The sequence below is a fragment of the Salmo trutta genome, chromosome 8 (genome assembly GCF_901001165.1).
Source record: "Salmo trutta chromosome 8, fSalTru1.1, whole genome shotgun sequence".
Classification (NCBI taxonomy): Eukaryota; Metazoa; Chordata; class Actinopteri; order Salmoniformes; family Salmonidae; genus Salmo; species Salmo trutta.
Genome location: NC_042964.1, coordinates 34884363 through 34900666, shown reverse-complemented (window position 1 = coordinate 34900666; position 16304 = coordinate 34884363). Strand labels below are relative to the sequence as shown.

General features: G+C 43.3%; 2 protein-coding genes across 4 annotated transcripts in view; one reads left to right on the top strand and one right to left on the bottom strand.

The window, feature by feature from the left end:
- LOC115198761 (B-cell receptor-associated protein 29) overlaps nucleotides 1-12737 on the bottom strand; it is a 32115-nt gene extending 19378 nt beyond the window's left edge. Inside the window, exons 1-4 of one of the 3 annotated variants that reach the window (XM_029761010.1) lie at nucleotides 12442-12737; nucleotides 12000-12018; nucleotides 11155-11755; nucleotides 10296-10555 (exon numbers count right to left, since the gene is read on the bottom strand). In XM_029761010.1, the coding sequence (XP_029616870.1) occupies nucleotides 10296-10517 (222 nt within the window). In that variant the 5' untranslated portion in view covers nucleotides 10518-10555; nucleotides 11155-11755; nucleotides 12000-12018; nucleotides 12442-12737. Of the gene's footprint in view, nucleotides 1-9125; nucleotides 9233-9796; nucleotides 9922-10295; nucleotides 10556-11154; nucleotides 11756-11999; nucleotides 12019-12441 lie in introns of those variants that run through there. The other 2 variants (XM_029761011.1, XM_029761015.1) reach the window with 2 other exon arrangements.
- A 130-nt stretch (nucleotides 12738-12867) lies between these two features.
- Nucleotides 12868-16304, top strand: part of LOC115198758 (conserved oligomeric Golgi complex subunit 5) — a 103803-nt gene continuing 100366 nt past the window's right edge. The window contains exons 1-3 of the mRNA XM_029761006.1: nucleotides 12868-12979; nucleotides 13329-13468; nucleotides 13658-13715. Of these exons, the coding sequence (XP_029616866.1) occupies nucleotides 12934-12979; nucleotides 13329-13468; nucleotides 13658-13715 (244 nt within the window). The 5' untranslated portion in view covers nucleotides 12868-12933. The remainder of the gene's footprint in view (nucleotides 12980-13328; nucleotides 13469-13657; nucleotides 13716-16304) is intronic.

The window sequence follows — 16304 nt, the reverse complement described above, 5'->3', positions numbered from 1 at the left end:
ATAGGACTCTCTCTCTCTATACCATTTGTATTTAATTTACCTTTGACTATTGGATATTCTTATAGGCACTATAGTATTGCCAGCCTAATCTCAGGGGTTGATAGGCTTGAAGTCATAAACAGCGCTGTGCTTCAAGCATTGTGAAGAGCTGCTGGCAAATGGAGGAAAGTGCTGTTTGAATGAATGCTTACGAGCCTGCTGCGGCCTACCACCGCTCAGTCAGACTGCTCTATCAAATATCATGGACTTAAATATAATAAACACGCAAATACGAGCCTTAGGTAATTAATATGGTTAAATCCGAAAAAAATATATAATTTCGAAAACAAAACGTTTATTCTTTCAGTGAAATACGGAACCGTTCCGTATTTTATCGAACGGGTGGCATCCCTAAGTCTAGATATTGCTGTTACATTGCACAACCTTCAATGTTATGTCATAATTATGTAAAATTCTGGCAAATGAATCACGGTCTTTGTTAGGAAGAAATGGTCTTCACACACAGTTCGCAACGAGCCATGCGGCCCAAACTGCTGCATCTACCCTGACTCTGCTTGCACAGAACGCAAGAGAAGTGACACAATTTCTCTAGTTAATATTGCCTGCTAACATGAATTTCTTTTAACTAAATATGCAGGTTTAAAAAAATATACTTGTGTATTGATTTTAAGAAAGGCATTGATGTTTATGGTTAGGTACATTGGTGCAACGACAGTGCTTTTTTCATGAATGCGCTTGTTAAATCACCCGTTTGGCGAAGTAGGCTGTGATTCGATGACAAATTAACAGGCACGCATTGATTATATGCAACGCAGGACAAGCTAGTTAAACTAGTAACATCATCAACCATGTGTAGTTAACTAGTGATTATGTTAAGATTGATTGTTTTTTATAAGATACGTTTAATGCTAGCTAGCACCTTACCTTGGCTCCTTGCTGCACTCGCGTAACAGGTGGTCAGCCTACCACGCAGTCTCCTCGTGGAGTGCAATGTAATCGGCATCCAACAATGCCGATTACCTATTGTTGGGAAAACTTGAAAATCGGCCCTAATTAAATCGGCCATGCCTCTAGTCTGTCCTGATCGGCCTGGATTTGACCCCAACATAGATGTCTTTGATTGTTTCAGATTTGGTCCGGTCATGTTCAAATCTGAACCAAACATAGACATCTATGTTTCACAAGTTTGAACAGCACAGTAGAGCAGGGTTTCCCACAGTGTTCCCCTCAGGCCGCCCCTGGTCACACCCATCTTGTTGTCAGAGAAGATTTTGCAGGTTTAAAAACGTATTTCCTGCAATTCTACACATTTTGTCATGGGGTGCAGAGAACAATTCTGCAGTTTTAAAGATACGGCAAAATGTATTGCAAGAAAAGTATCTAATATGGATTCATGTGATTTGACTGACTCAAACATTTTGGTGTCACCGGTCTAATGTCCATTGCTCGTGTTTCTTGGCCCAAGCAAGTCTCTTCTTATTATTGGTGTCCTTTAGTAGTGGTTTCTTTGCAGCAATACGACCATGAAGGCCTGATTCACGCAGTCTCCTCTGAACAGTCGATGTTGAGATGTGTCTGCATCAAAGCTGGGACTGAAAAACAGCTTCTATCTCAAGGTCATCAGACTGCTAAACAGCAATCACTAACTCTGAGGCTGCTGCCTACATTGAGACCCAATCACTGGCCACTTTAATAAATGGATCACTAGTCACTTTATACAATGCACTCTAAATAATGCCACTTTAATAATGTTTACATATCGTATATTACTCATATCACATGTATAACTGTATTTTATACCCTCTGTCACCTTGCCTATGCCGCTCGGCCATCCATATACTTACATGTACATATTCTCATTCATCCCTTTAGATTTGTGTGCATTAGGTAGTTGTTGGGGAATTGTTAGATTACTTGTTAGATATTACTGCACTGTCGGAACTAGAAGCACAAGCATTTCGCTACACTTGAATTAACATCTGCTATCCATGTGTATGTGACAAATAACATTTGATTTGATTTTTGCGACTGCACTTGAAGAAACTTTAAAAGTTCTTGAAATTTTCCGCATTGACTTACCTTCATGTCTTAAAGTAATGATGGACTGTCGTTTCTATTTGCTTATTTGAGCTATTCTTGCCATAATATGGACTTGGTCTTTTATCAAATCTTCTGTATACCACCCCTACCTTGTCACAACACAACTGATTGCCTCAAACGCATTAAGGAAAGAAATTCCACAAATTTACTTTTAACAAGGCACACCTGTTAATTGAAATGCATTCCAGGTGACTACCTCATGAAGCTGGTTGAGAGAATGCCAAGAGTGTGCAAAGCTGTCAAAGGCAAAGGGTGGCTACGTTGAAGAACCTCAAATATTAAATATATTTTGATTTGTTTAACACTTTTTAGGTTTCTACATTTACATTTTGGTCATTCAGCAGACGCTCTTATCCAGAGCAACTTACTTGCATTCAACTAAGGTAGATAAACAACATATCACAGTCACAGCAAGAAACAAATATTCCAGTAATCGTTACTGAGAATGTTATTGTAGTTGAAGTGGTCTGTTAGTTTATTCTGTGAGTTGGAAAAAATGTAAAATCACCGCTATATTGTAATCTTAAGTTGGCTTTTGTTTCCTATAATAAATTGATTGAAAAAGTATTATTGTGATATAATGCTACTTACTTTTGTATATATAGTGTACATTCTAAATTATGTGGACACCAGTTCAAATTAGTGGATTCAGCTAATTCAGCCACACCCATTGGTGACAGGTGTATAAAAATCGAGCACATAGCCATGCAATCTCCATAGACAAATATTGACAGTAGAATGGCTTTAATGAACAGCTCAGTGACTTTCAACATGGCATCGTCATAGGATGCCACCTTTGTCAAATTTCTTCCCTGCTAGAGCTGCCCCGGTCAACTGTAAGTGCTGTTATTGTGAAGTGGAAATGTCTAGGAGAAACAACGACTCAGCCTCGAAGTAGTAGGCCACGCAAGCTCACAGAACGGGACTGCTGAAGCGCGTAGTGTGCAAAAATCATCTGTCCTTGATTGCAACACTCACTACCGAGTTACAAACTGCCTCTGGAAGCAACGTCAGCACAAGAACTGTTCGTCATGAGCTTCATGAAATGGGTTTCCATTGCCGAGCAGCCGCTCACAAGCACAAGATCACCATGCACAATGCCAAGTGTCGGCTGCAATGGTGTAAAGCTTGCCGCCATTGGACTCTGGAGCAGTGGAAGCGCGTGCTCTGGAGTGATGAATCACGCTTCACCATTTGGCAGTCCGACGGACGAATCTGAGTTTGTCGGATGCCAGAAGAATGCTACCTGGCCCAATGCATATTGCCAACTGTAAAGATTGGTGGAGGAGGAATAATGGTCTGGGGCTGTTTTTCATGGTTCGGCCTAGGCCCCCTAGTTCCAGTCAAGTTAAATCTTAACGCTACAGCATACAATGACATTCTGTGCTTCCAACTTTGTGGCAACAGTTTGGGGATGGCCCTTTCCTGTTTCAGCATGACAATGCCCCAATGCACAAAGCGAGGTACATACATAAATTGTTTGTCGCGATTGGTGTGGAAGAACTTGACTGGCCTGCGCAGAGCCCTGACCTCAACCCCATCGAACACATTTGGGATGAACAGGTGTAGGTATACCTTACCGTGAAATGCTTACACATGAGCCCTTAACCAACAATGCAGAGTTTTAAAAAGTAAGACATTTGCTAAATAAATAAAAGTAACAAAATAACAATAACGAGGCTATATACAAGGGGTACCGGTACCGAGTCAATGTGCAGGGGTACAGATAAGCCGAGGTAATATGTACATGTAGGTAGGGGTAAAGTGACTATGCATAGATAATAAACAGAGAGTAGCAGCAGCGTATTTGAAGAGTGTGAAGGAATGTGAATGTGTGTGTGTGTGTGACGTAATATGCATGTGTTTTGTCTGTGTCCGTGTTGGAGTGTCAGTGTAGTATGTGTGAGTGTGTGGTTAGAGTCCAGTGAGTGTACATTGAGCCTGTGCAAGAGAGTCATAGCAAAAAGCACAAATAAGAATAAAATAAGGGGGTCAATGCAAATAGTCCAGGTAGCCATTTGATTAACTGTTCAGCAGTCTTGTTGCTTGGGGGTAGAAGCTGTTAAGGAGCCTTTTTGTCCCAGACTTGGCATTCCGGTACCACTTGCCGTGCGGTAGCAGAGAGAACAGTCTGACTTGGGTGGCTGGAGTCTGACAATTTTTAGGGCCTTCCTCTGACACCACCTGGTATAGAGGTCCTGGATGGCAGGAAGCTTGGCCCCAGTGACGTGCTGTGCCGTACGCACTACCCTTTGTAGCGCCTTGCGGTCGGATGCAGAGCTGTTGCCATACCAAGCGGTGATGCAACAAGTCAGGATGCTCTCGATGGTGCAGCTGTAGAACTTTTTGAGGATCTGAGGTCTCATGCCAAATCTTTTCAGCCTCCTGAGGGGGAAGAGGCGTTGTCGTACCGTCTTCACGACTGTGTTGGTGTGTTTGGACCATGATAGGTTATTTAATGTTGTAGACACCAAGGAACTTGAAGCTCTCGACCCGTTCCACTTCAGCGTTGTCGATTTGAATGGGGGCGTGCTTGGCCCTCATTATCCTGTAGTCCACAATCATCTCCTTTGTCTTGCTCACCTTGAGGGAGTGGTTGTTGTCCTGGCACCACACTGCCAGGTCTCTGACCTCCTCCCTATAGGCGGTCTCATTGTCATTGTTGATCAGGCCTACCACCATCGTGTCGTCTGCAAACTTAGCGTTGGAGTCGTGGCCACGCAGTTGTGGGTTAACAGGGAGTACAGGAGGGGAATAAGCACACACCCCTGAGGGGCCCCCGTGTTGAGGGGCAGCGTGGGGGCAGCCCGTCAAGAAGTCCAGGATCCAGTTGCAGAGGGAGGTGTTCAGTCCCAGGGTCCTTAGCTTAGTGATGAGATTGAGGGGCACTATGGTGTTGAACGCTAAGCTGTACTCTAAATGGCGATGGAGCAGAAGGCAGACGTTTTACGTGCCCCCAACCAATGTGTTTATTTGTTCGTTTATCTGCGTTATTTGTAACTTAATTTTTTACTCATTTTGTACATAATGTTGCCGCTACCGTCTCTTACGACTGAAAATAACTACTAGACATCAGGACTGCAATTACTAACCACGGACTAGCAGAATCCTTTTTCTTCTTTCACGACTCTGACGAGCCCGAGGCGGAGGATATACGGCTCCCTGGGGAACAGGCCCTGAGCCCCTTGATCTGCGTGAAGAGGAGGCGGAGAAAGAGAGGCCGGAGATCGAGCTGCCTGCTGAGAAGTCAAAGGCGATCGAATAAACCCCCACTTTCCTCAATTCTGCTAGCAAATGTGCAATCTTAGGACAATAAAATCAACGAGTTATGCATAGGATTAAACTACCAACGGGACATTAAAAACCGTCACATTTTATGCTTCACGGAGTCGTGGCTGAATGACGACAACATCAACATACAGCTGGCTAGTTATACGATATACCGGCAGGATAGAACAGCGGTCTATGTATTTTTGTGAACAACAGCTGGTGCACGATATCTTAGGAAGACTCAAGCTATTGCTCGCCTGAGGTAGAGTTTCTCATGATAAGCTGTAGACCACACTACCTACCGAGAGAGTTTATCTGTATTCTTTGTAGCTGTTTACATACCACCACAGTCAGAGGCTTGCACTAAGATAGCATTGAATGAGCTGTATTCCGCCATAAGCAAACAAGAAAACGCTCACCCAGAGGCGGCGCTCCTAGTAGCCGGGGTCTTTAATGCAGGGAAACTTAAATCAGTTTTACCAAATTTCTATCAGCATGTTAAATGTGCAACCAGAGGGAAAAGAACTCTGGACCACCTATACTCCACACACAGAGACGCATACAAAAATCTCCCTCACCCTCCATTTGGAAAATCTGACCATAATTCCATCCTCCTGACAAAAATTAAAGCAGGAAGCACCAGTGACTAGATCAATAAAAAGTGTGGTCAAATGAAGCAGATGCTAAGCTACAGGACTGTTTTGCTAGCACAGACTGGAATATGTTCCGGGATTCCTCCAATGGCATTGAGGAGTACACCACATCCGTCATTGGCTTCTTCAATAAGTGCATCGATGACGTCGTCCCCACAGTGACCGTACGTACATATCCCAACCAGAAGCCATGGATTACAGGCAGCATCCGCACTGAGCTGAAGGCTAGAGCTGCCGCTTTCAAGGAGCGGGACTCTAACCCGGAAGCTTATAAGAAATCCCACTATGCCCTCCGACGAACCGTCAAACAGGTAAAGCGTCAATACTGGACTAAGATCGAGATGTATTACACCGGCTCTGATGCTCGTCGGATGTGGCAGGGCCTGCAAACCATTACAGACTACAAAGGGAAGCACAGCCGAGAGCTGCCCAGTGACACGAGCCTACTTCTATGCTCACTTCGAGGCAAATAACACTGAAACATGCATGAGAGCACCAGCTGTACCGGAAGACTGTGTGATCATGCTCTCTGCAGCAGATGTGAGTAAGAACTTTAGACAGGTCAACATTCACAAGGCCGCAGGGCCAGACGGATTACCAGGACGTGTACTGCGAGCATGCGCTGACCAACTGGCAAGTGTCTTCACTGACATTTACAACATCTCCCTGTCCGAGTCTGTAATACCAACATATTTTAAACAGACCACCATAGTGCCTGTGCCCAAGAACACTAAGGTAACCTGCCTAAATAACTACCGACCTATAGCACTCACATCTGTAGCCATGAAGTGCTTTGAAAGACTGGTCATGGCTCACATCAACACTATCATCCCAGGAACCCAAGACCCACTCCAATTTGCATACCACCCCAACAGATCCACAGATGATGCAGTCTCTATTGCACTCAACACTGCCCTTTCCCACCTGGACAATAGAAACACCTATGCGAGAATGCTATTCATTGACTACAGCTCAGCGTTCAACACCATAGTGCCCTCAAAGCTCATCAATAAGATAAGGACCCTGGGACTAAACACCTCCCTCTGCATCCTGGACTTCCTGACGGGCCGCCCCCAGGTGGTAAGGGTAGGTAACAACACATCCGCCACGCTGATCCTCAACACAGGGGCCCCTCAGGGGTGCGTGCTCAGCCCCCTCCTGTACTCTCTGTTCACTCATGACTGCACGGCCAGGCATGACTCCAACACCATCATTACATTTGCCGATGAAACAACAGTGGTAGGCCTGATCACCGACAACAACAAGACAGCCTATAGGAAGGAGGTCAGAGACCTGGCCGTGTGGTGCCAGGACAACAACCTCTCCCTCAACGTGATCAAGATGACTGAGCACGTCCCCATTCTCATCGACGTGGCTGCAGTGGAGCAGGTTGAGAACTTCAAGTTCCTAGGTGTGTCCACATCACCAACAAACTAACATGGTCCAAGCACACCAAGACAGTCGTGAAGAGGGCACAACAAAACCTATTCCCTCTCAGGAGACTGAAAAGATTTGGCATCGAGAGCATCCTGACTGGTTGTATCACTGCCTGGTATGGCAACTGCTCGGGATCCGATCGCAAGGCACTACAGAGGTTAGTGCGAACGGCCCAGTGGGGCCAAGCTTCCTGCCATCCAGGTCCTCTATACCAGGCGGTGTCAGAGGAAGGCCCTAAAAATTGTCAAAGACTCCAGCCACCCTAGTCATAGACTGTTCTCTCTGCTACCGCACGGCAAGCGGTACCGGAGCGCCAAGTCTAGGTCCAAGAGGCTTCTAAACAGCTTCTACCCCCAAGCCATAAGACTCCTGAACATCTAATCAAATGGCTAGCCAGACTATTTGCATTGTCCCCCCCCCCTCCACACCACTGCCACTCTCTGTTGTCATCTATGCATAGTCACTTTAATTAACTCTACCTACATGTACATACTACCTCAACGAACCGGTGCCCCTGCACATTGACTCTGTACCAGCACCCCCCTGTATATATTGTTATTTTTTTATTGCTGCTCTTTAATTACTTGTTACTTTTCTCTCTTATTCTTATCCATATTTTTGGAAACTGAACTGTTGTTCAGGTGCTCGTAAGTAAGCATTTCACTGTAAGGTACCTGTTGTATTCGGTGCATGTGACTAATACAATTTGATTTGAACAGCATTCTCACCTAGGTGTTCCTTTTGTCCAGGTGGGAAAGGGCAGTGTGGAGTTCAATAGAGATTGCATCACTTGTGGATCTGTTGGGGCAGCATGCAAATTAGAATGGCCCAAGGTTTCTGGGATGATGGTGTTGATGTGAGCCGTGACCAGCTTTTTAAAGATTTTCATGGTGATGTATTCTGGCTTCTAACTCCTTAACTTGGGATAGGGTTAATTATCAGGTATCCTATTGAAATATTGAGTGCTTAGGTTTGGAGGGTCTACACCAGAAGTTAATGGTTATCTGTAGGAGGAAGGTGTTTGGTGTGTGCAATTAAGCTTGGAATGTGCTGAGTGCAGGGAAAACGATCACGTGGCAACATTAATAAGGGGAGCGGTGGATTAGTGATGAAGGGGGTCAGGTCAGGTCATGTTAAGGGAAGAGGAACCGTTTATTGCCCGTATCACTTTTTATCTTTATTGCGAGGCAGGAAACTATGTTTAGCAAGAAGGATGAGACTCCACCCAAACTTTGGTACAAATACCACCACTATTGTAAACATGTTTTTGTCAATTCAGCTTTTCGATCCTTTGGCAAGAATAAACTTGGCTTAAGCTTTCACAGTGTCCGTCGGGTTCTTACTCTAATAACCAGAACCTAACAATGGCTACAGATGTGAGTGCTACGGGGCGGAAGTCATTTAGGCAGGTTACCTTGGCGTTCATGGGCACATCGACTATGGTGGTCTGCTTGAAACATGTGGGTATGGTTGAAAATGTCAGTGAATCCGTCCGTGACCAAACCATAATGTATTTTTAACATCTGTAAATAACGTATTTTCAACTTTCATTCAGAACTCTAAATTCACCTGACTAATGGAAAATACGTATTTTAGACAGAATTTCAACATAATTTTGCTTACTGGGTTGTTGCCGTATCAGGATTGGTTAGGGCTCATTCCTACCTGGTGGCTGAGACGAAGGGTAGACAGAGGATGAGGAGTACACCTATTTCCACATAGAGGAAGAGGGCAACTGCAGTCCATTGCAACGTCATCTCTAATAATACAGTCTGTAAAATATGAAACATTTTAAGCATCAGAGGTCCTTTTCAGTCTGGCAGTAACGTTAGGTTGTTTTGCCAGAATGGAAAAGGACTGGTTTAATTGTTGACGTCAACAACAGAAAGATTCAACTTGCTACGTAGCTAGCTAGTTTCCTCTGGATATATTTCAGCTACCTGTGAAACCACCAATGCAAATGTATTAAGAACAACAATGTAGTTCCTGTTTCAGTGATAAGCCTCTTATCCTAGCTAGATACGTAACGTTACTAGGTTAACATCCAGCAGTACTACGTTTATGCTGTTTCATTCAGTGTGTAACATACGTCCTTATATCATAGAAATAGTAGCTACGCCTAATAGAAATAGTAGCTAGCTATATAACGTTATTGCTAAAGACTTCATGCGGTGACATCAGCCAGGTAGCTGGCAATATTTTAAGGCAGGACACGATAGCTATTTAGCTAACGTTAACTGGTAACGTTAGCGCTTTTGTGAAATACATAGTAAGTAACTACACATACGAGGAGCCAAGTTCAGTATCTTAATAATTATGCAAAGTATGTAACTTACTCTGCGGCACCCGAACAAAGAAACTGGAGGATGAAAAGCAAACTTAAGTTGGGAGACAGTTGTTTCACCCTCTTTTTTTTGCTGTCACTTTCTTTTGGGTCTCAAGAGAATGACGTTATACAGAAGGTTTTAGCTGTTCGCTTACTGGCTTATTCTTTACTGAGGAGAACCAATAAGGTTCTGCCATATGTTGTAAATCCCATACTGTACACATCATGGAAAGTACAAATATGATGAAATTAGGTGTAATGTGTTTGGTTTTGTTTGTACCTTTTAGTCGTGTCTGACTGGACATGTTGAAGTGAATCTGATGTGACCTTCATTTTTTTTTGCAGATAGAGGGACACATTATGTGCTTGCACACTGCACACCTCAACTATCATAAAAATAAAAAAAATAAAAAAGGTAATATAGAAAATAAAATATTTTATTACATTGAAAATAAAATTAATAACATACACAATAAAATATACCTAGCCTGTGTTTATGATAGGCTTACTGTCTGTGTGTCTGGTGATCCATATGTGTTGTGGAGGTAGTCTATGACTGCGGCGGTGCTATGCAGGGAGTTGACCACCTTCCTCTCGGGCTGAGAGCTGACCCTCTCCAGCATGTAGATGAGGTGCTGGTGGAAGCAGGTGAAGGGGGTCCCCTGGTTTGTGGCGAGGTCCACCCAGTCCCACACACACTCAAGAGGGGTCTCATTGTAGCCAGCGAACATGGCCGGGTTGGGCAACAGCCCCCGGCCTGTCGTCACACCTACAAGACAGGGCATGTGAGGTGGGAGGGGAAGTGCCTTGAGTGAGCCATATAACTATAAAGATCATGTATAGAGATATTCTATATTTTCTTGAATTATTTCTGTGCATGGAACATCCAGCTACCCTTTTAAGTATTTACCATTAATATCTGTTAAGATGACACAATAAACAGAGAATGATTTCCCTGGATGGAATGAGAGGTTACAGAATAAATGCAGATGAAAAACAGATAGTGTTTATGATAAGGAGTAAACATTGGGCTATGCAGTTCTAGGACAATAAACCATGATAGTGGCTCCCACCCAGAAATCCCCCATGTTGTGGTTTATTTTCATAGAACTGCACAGCGTGTCATTGTGGATCACTTTGGCCTATATAAAGGGATTTAATATGAAGCCATTTCAAGAGCATCTTTCCCAAGGAAATAACTACATGTGTAGTTAACTAAGGGTCTGTCTCATATGACACCCTATTCCCATACACATTGCACTACTTTTGACCAGAGCCCTGTGTGACTGCCTTTGGAGTCTCTGGTCAAAAGTAGTGCACAATATTGGGAATAGGGAATCAATTGAGATTTGCACTAATTGAACTGACCATCAACTCCAGTGAGCTGATGAGTGGTCTCCACATCTCGGAGGGTCTTTTATGTTTCCGCTGGCGATGACAGGGACTGACAGACTGACCTTGATGGTCTTGATAGCGTCAAAGTGGACCGGCTGTTGGCGCTCCGACCATGGACCGTTATCCAGGACACCCCTGCCGCCTCTGCCTTCTGACACAGGTCCACCGTACATCCCAGGTCCTTGTGAATTCTGGGAAAAGAGAGAGGAAACAACAACTGGAAAAGGAACTTCAGATGACACTTAGGTTGCTTGCAAAATACAGCTGTTACAAGCTCTTTTGTCTTTGAAGCAAAAGTGAAACAATTATATTTGGTGATATGATCACTCTTATCTTATTTTGATGGAGGCTGCGTAGTTAGGATTGTCCACTTGGTTCCTGACATGTCAAACCATGTCTTTGACCAGCTCAGGTTTGTTGATAAGGAATGCCCCGTAGCCTTCCGACATGGCCCACCGCTGGGGACAGCCACAGTTGAGGTCCACTCCATCAGAGAAGGGTTCGACCACACAGGCTGCATCAGCCAGGGTCTGGGCATCACTGGCAGCAAACTGCACGATCAGAGGATGGTCAGCTGGGAGAGACAGAGAGCAATAAAGTTGGATTTAATTGACACCAAATTGACAGTCTTCACACATCCAATGACTGCAGACACAAGTCCCTATATTTTGAAAGGCATCTAATATTTCCTTTTAGAAAAAAGTGATCTCATATTACATTCATTGTTTGTATATTCACTGTCTCTGGCTTTGACAGAACGCATAAAGTCAGGAGCAACTATTATTGGAGTGAAGCAAATGTCAGTCAAATTTCCTCACCAGTGACCTGAATGCCAACCTGGAAAAGCAGAAAATAAACGATGAGATATAGCTATTGCTCAACCTACAGTCATGACCAAACGTTGAGAATGACACAAATATTAATTTTCACAAAGTCTGCTGCCTCAGTTTGTATGATGGCAATTTGCATATACTCCAGAATGTTATGAAGAGTGATCTGATGAATTGCAATTATTTGCAAAGTCCCTCTTTAATTGTCAATAAAAGCCTTTGACACTTATGAAATGCTTGTAATTATACTTCAGTATTCCATAGTAACATTTTGACAAAAATATCTATAGACACTGAAGCAGCAAACTTTGTGAAAATTTATATTTGTGTCATTCTCAAAACTTTTGGCCACGACTGTACTTCAGCTATAGGCACAAATCCCAACAGCTGAACAAGTCATTGAAAATATCCGAAGATCTGATCATCTTACTTTGAATACCGGACCATAGCAGCACAGATTTTCAGAACTTTCCCTTCCTCAAACATGTCCATGATGTTGATGGTCGTCATTGTCATAGACCGTATGTTTTTAATCACTGAAGTGAGTTAGCTAGCTAGTTAGCCATGGCAATGCTTTTCTTTCCACAGTCGAAACTGTTTGGTGCATACAGTTTATGGCCTATTCTAACGTTGTTGTGACTAGATGACGTTCATATGTTATGTAATTAAGATAGCTAGCTAAAATTGACGCCCGAATGCAAACAATATAACACTCGGTATCGTTAGTGGGCGTGTCCACCAAACAACTTTTTAAAATATTTTTTACCTTTGAACGTAATACGTATAAATAAATAAAGTTATCACAATGAACTTTGGTACAAAATACAGCTCGTTTGATATTTTCTTTTGAAGAATAAAATATTTGGTTTGGTTCATTTCCTGTCGCTGAAATTCTACGTCATCGTGTGATGAAGTGGCAAACATGGAGGGTAGTGGAGGAGCTTCAACGAATTCACTGCTAAGTGATGGTACAATTCTGTATTTTAACATTTATTTTCAATACTATTCTGTCAGTCAGTTTTACTTCACGTAGATGGATGTTTTGTTTTATTTAGCTAGGTGTATCAGCTCCGTAGTCGTGTAGGAATGAGAGCTACCGAGTTTGCAGGGCAGTCCATCATTGACTGACGGCAAAGCGTCATAATCGTTTCTGTTTGTCAATATTCTTTGCTTGTGATAAAAAAACAGAAGTGTCTTTGGAAATACGTTTGGAGTGGAATGTGTGTGGCCATATTGTTGCTTTACCATGGGTAATAAATAATCCAGGAAGTGGATAGCTAATAAATTGTTCCTATTTTTTTCCCATCTCTTCTCCAGAATGCTATGCTGATTTTCTCATAGAGGACTTTGACGTGAAGACGTACACAGCCCAGGCCATCCACCATGCTGTCATCGCAGAACAGCTGGCCAAGCTGGCTCAGGGCATCAGTCAGCTGGACAAGGAGCTCCACAGCCAGGTATACATGACACCTATCATCTGTCACACACAACTGTATCTCACACATGTGAGATCCATAGTGCCATATCTATATATATTATTAGTTTAATCAGCCAGTCAGTTTGTTCTCTATTGATGGCTGGTATGTATACGTTTTCTGTAGGAAAGACACTTTTCCTTCATGTGTTGAATTTCTTTCTCCTGTCAGGTGGTAGCCAGGCATGAGGAGCTACTTGCTCAAGCTACTGGGATTGAGTCTTTGGAAGGTAACACACCTTTTAGCACATATTTGTTTTTGTCATCATCATGGCACTTCTGACTTTTTGGAACAGGGGTTGTCAACTGGGGTCTGCGGGCCCAATACAAGTACTGTGTGTAACCGATGTGAAATGGCTAGTTAGTTAGCGGTGGTGTGCGCTAATAGCATTTCAATCAGTGACGTCACTCGCTCTGAGACTTGAAGTAGGGTTCCCCCTTGCGTTGCAAGTGCCGCGGCTTTTGTGGCGCGATGGGTAACGATGCTTCGTGGGGTGTCAGTTGTTGATGTGTGCAAGGGTCCCTGGTTCAAGCCCGGGTTGGGGCGAAGAGAGGGACGGAACCTACACTGTTACATGTGGATAAAATATAATATTATTCATCTAAAATGTAACCCTGGACAACATGGGCCTGGGAGGCTCACAGGGATATTGCTATCCACAGTACTCCACCAGGTATATACAGTACCAGTCAAAAATGTGGACACACCTACTCATTCAAGTTTTGTAATTTATTTTTTAATATTTACTACATTGTAGAATAATAGTGAAAACATCAAAACTATGAAAAAACACATGGAATCATGTAGTAACCAAAAAAAGTGTTAAACAAATCAAAATATATTTTATATTCATCAAAGAAGCCACCCTTTGCCTTTTATTTATTAACCCTTATTTTACCAGGTAAGTTGACTGAGAACACATTCTCATTTACAGCAACGACCTGGGGAGAGGAATGACCCAATTGTAAACTGGGGATGATTAGGTGACAGTACAAGGGCCAGATTGGGAATTTAGCCAGGACACCAGGGTTAAGCACCCCTATGATAAGTGCCCTGGGATCTTTAGTGACCACAGAGAGTCAGGACACCCTTTTAACATCCCATCTGAAAGATGGCACCCTACACAGGGCTATGTCCCCAATCACTACCCTGGGGCATTTTTTTAGCCCAGAGGAAAGGGTGCCTCCTACTGGCCCTTAAACACCACTTCCAGCAACATCTGGTCTCCCATCCAGGAACTGCCCAGGACCAACGCTGCTTATCTTCAGATGTAAGCCAGCAGTGGGATGCAGGGTGGTATGCTGCCTTGATGACAGCTTTGGCATTCTCTGAACCATTCTCTCAACCAGCTTCACCTGGAATGCTTTTCCAACAGTCTTGAAGGAGTTCCCACATATGCTGAGCACTTGTTGGCTGTTTTTCCTTCACTCTTTCACTCTGCGGTCCAACTCATCCCAAACCATCTCAATTGGGTTGAGGTTGGGTGGTTGTGAAGGCCAGGTCATCCGATGCAGCACTCTATCATTCTCCTTCTTGTTCAAATATCCCTTACACAGTCTGGAGGTGTGTTGGATCATTGTCCTGTTGAAAAACAAATGATAGTCCCACTGAGCGCAAACCAGATGGGATGGCGTATCGCTTCAGAATGCTGTGGTAGCCATGCTGGTTAAGTAATGCCTTGAACTCTAAACAAATCACAGACAGTGTCACCAGCAAAGCACCCCCACACCTTCACACCTCCACCATGCTTCACAGTGGGAACCACACATGCGGAGATCATCCGTTCACCTACTCTGCGTCTCACAAAGACACGGCGGTTGGAACCACAGATTTATATCAGTCTAATGTCCATTGCTCATGCTTCTTGGCCCAAGAAAGTCTCGTCTTCTTATTGGTGTCCTTTAGTAGTGGTTTCTTTGCAGAAATTCAACCATGAAGGCTTGATTCACGCAATCTCCTCTGAACAGTTGATGTTGAGATGTCTGTTACTTGAACTCTGTGAAGCATTTATTTGGGCTTCAATTTCTGAGGCTGGTAACTCAAATGAACTCATCCTCTGCAGCAGAGGTCACTCTGGGTCTTCCTTTCCTGTGGCGGGCCTCGTGAGAGCCAGTTTCATCATAGCGCTTGATGGTTTTTGCGACAGCACTTGAAGAAACGTTCAAAGTTCTTGACATTTTCCGTATTGACTGACCTCCATGTCTTAAAGTGATGAACTGTCGTTTCTCTTTGCTTATTTGAGCTGTTCTTGCCATAATATGGCCTTTTAGCCCTATTTGGTATCTTCTGATCATTGTCACAAAACAACTGATTGGCTCAAATGCATTAAGAAGGAAAGAAATTCCACAAACAAACTTTTAGCAAGGCACACCTGTTAATTGAAATGCATTCCAGGTGACTACCTCATGAAGCTTGTTGAGAGAATGCCAAGAGTGTGCAAAGCTTTCATCAATGCAAAGGGTTGCTAATTTGAAGAATCTGAAATATAAAATATATTTTGATTTGTTTAACACTTTCTTTGTTACTACATGATTCCATATGCGTTATTTCATAGTTTTGATGTCTTCACTATTGTTCTACATTGTAGAAAATAGTTAAAGAAAACCACTGAATGAGTAAGTGTGTCAACTTTTGACTGGTACTGTATATAGATTTGTTACATAAATGCACTGTAATTTAATGTTTAAAACGCTAACTTTTCCCTCTGCTTCGTGGCATAATGTGTAGAATTGCAGTATTTAGCTTTAAAGCTACACCAACAAAAAATCTCTGCCCCATGGCGGCCCTTTTCAATGTTCTTTCCCCTGGCACGAGACTA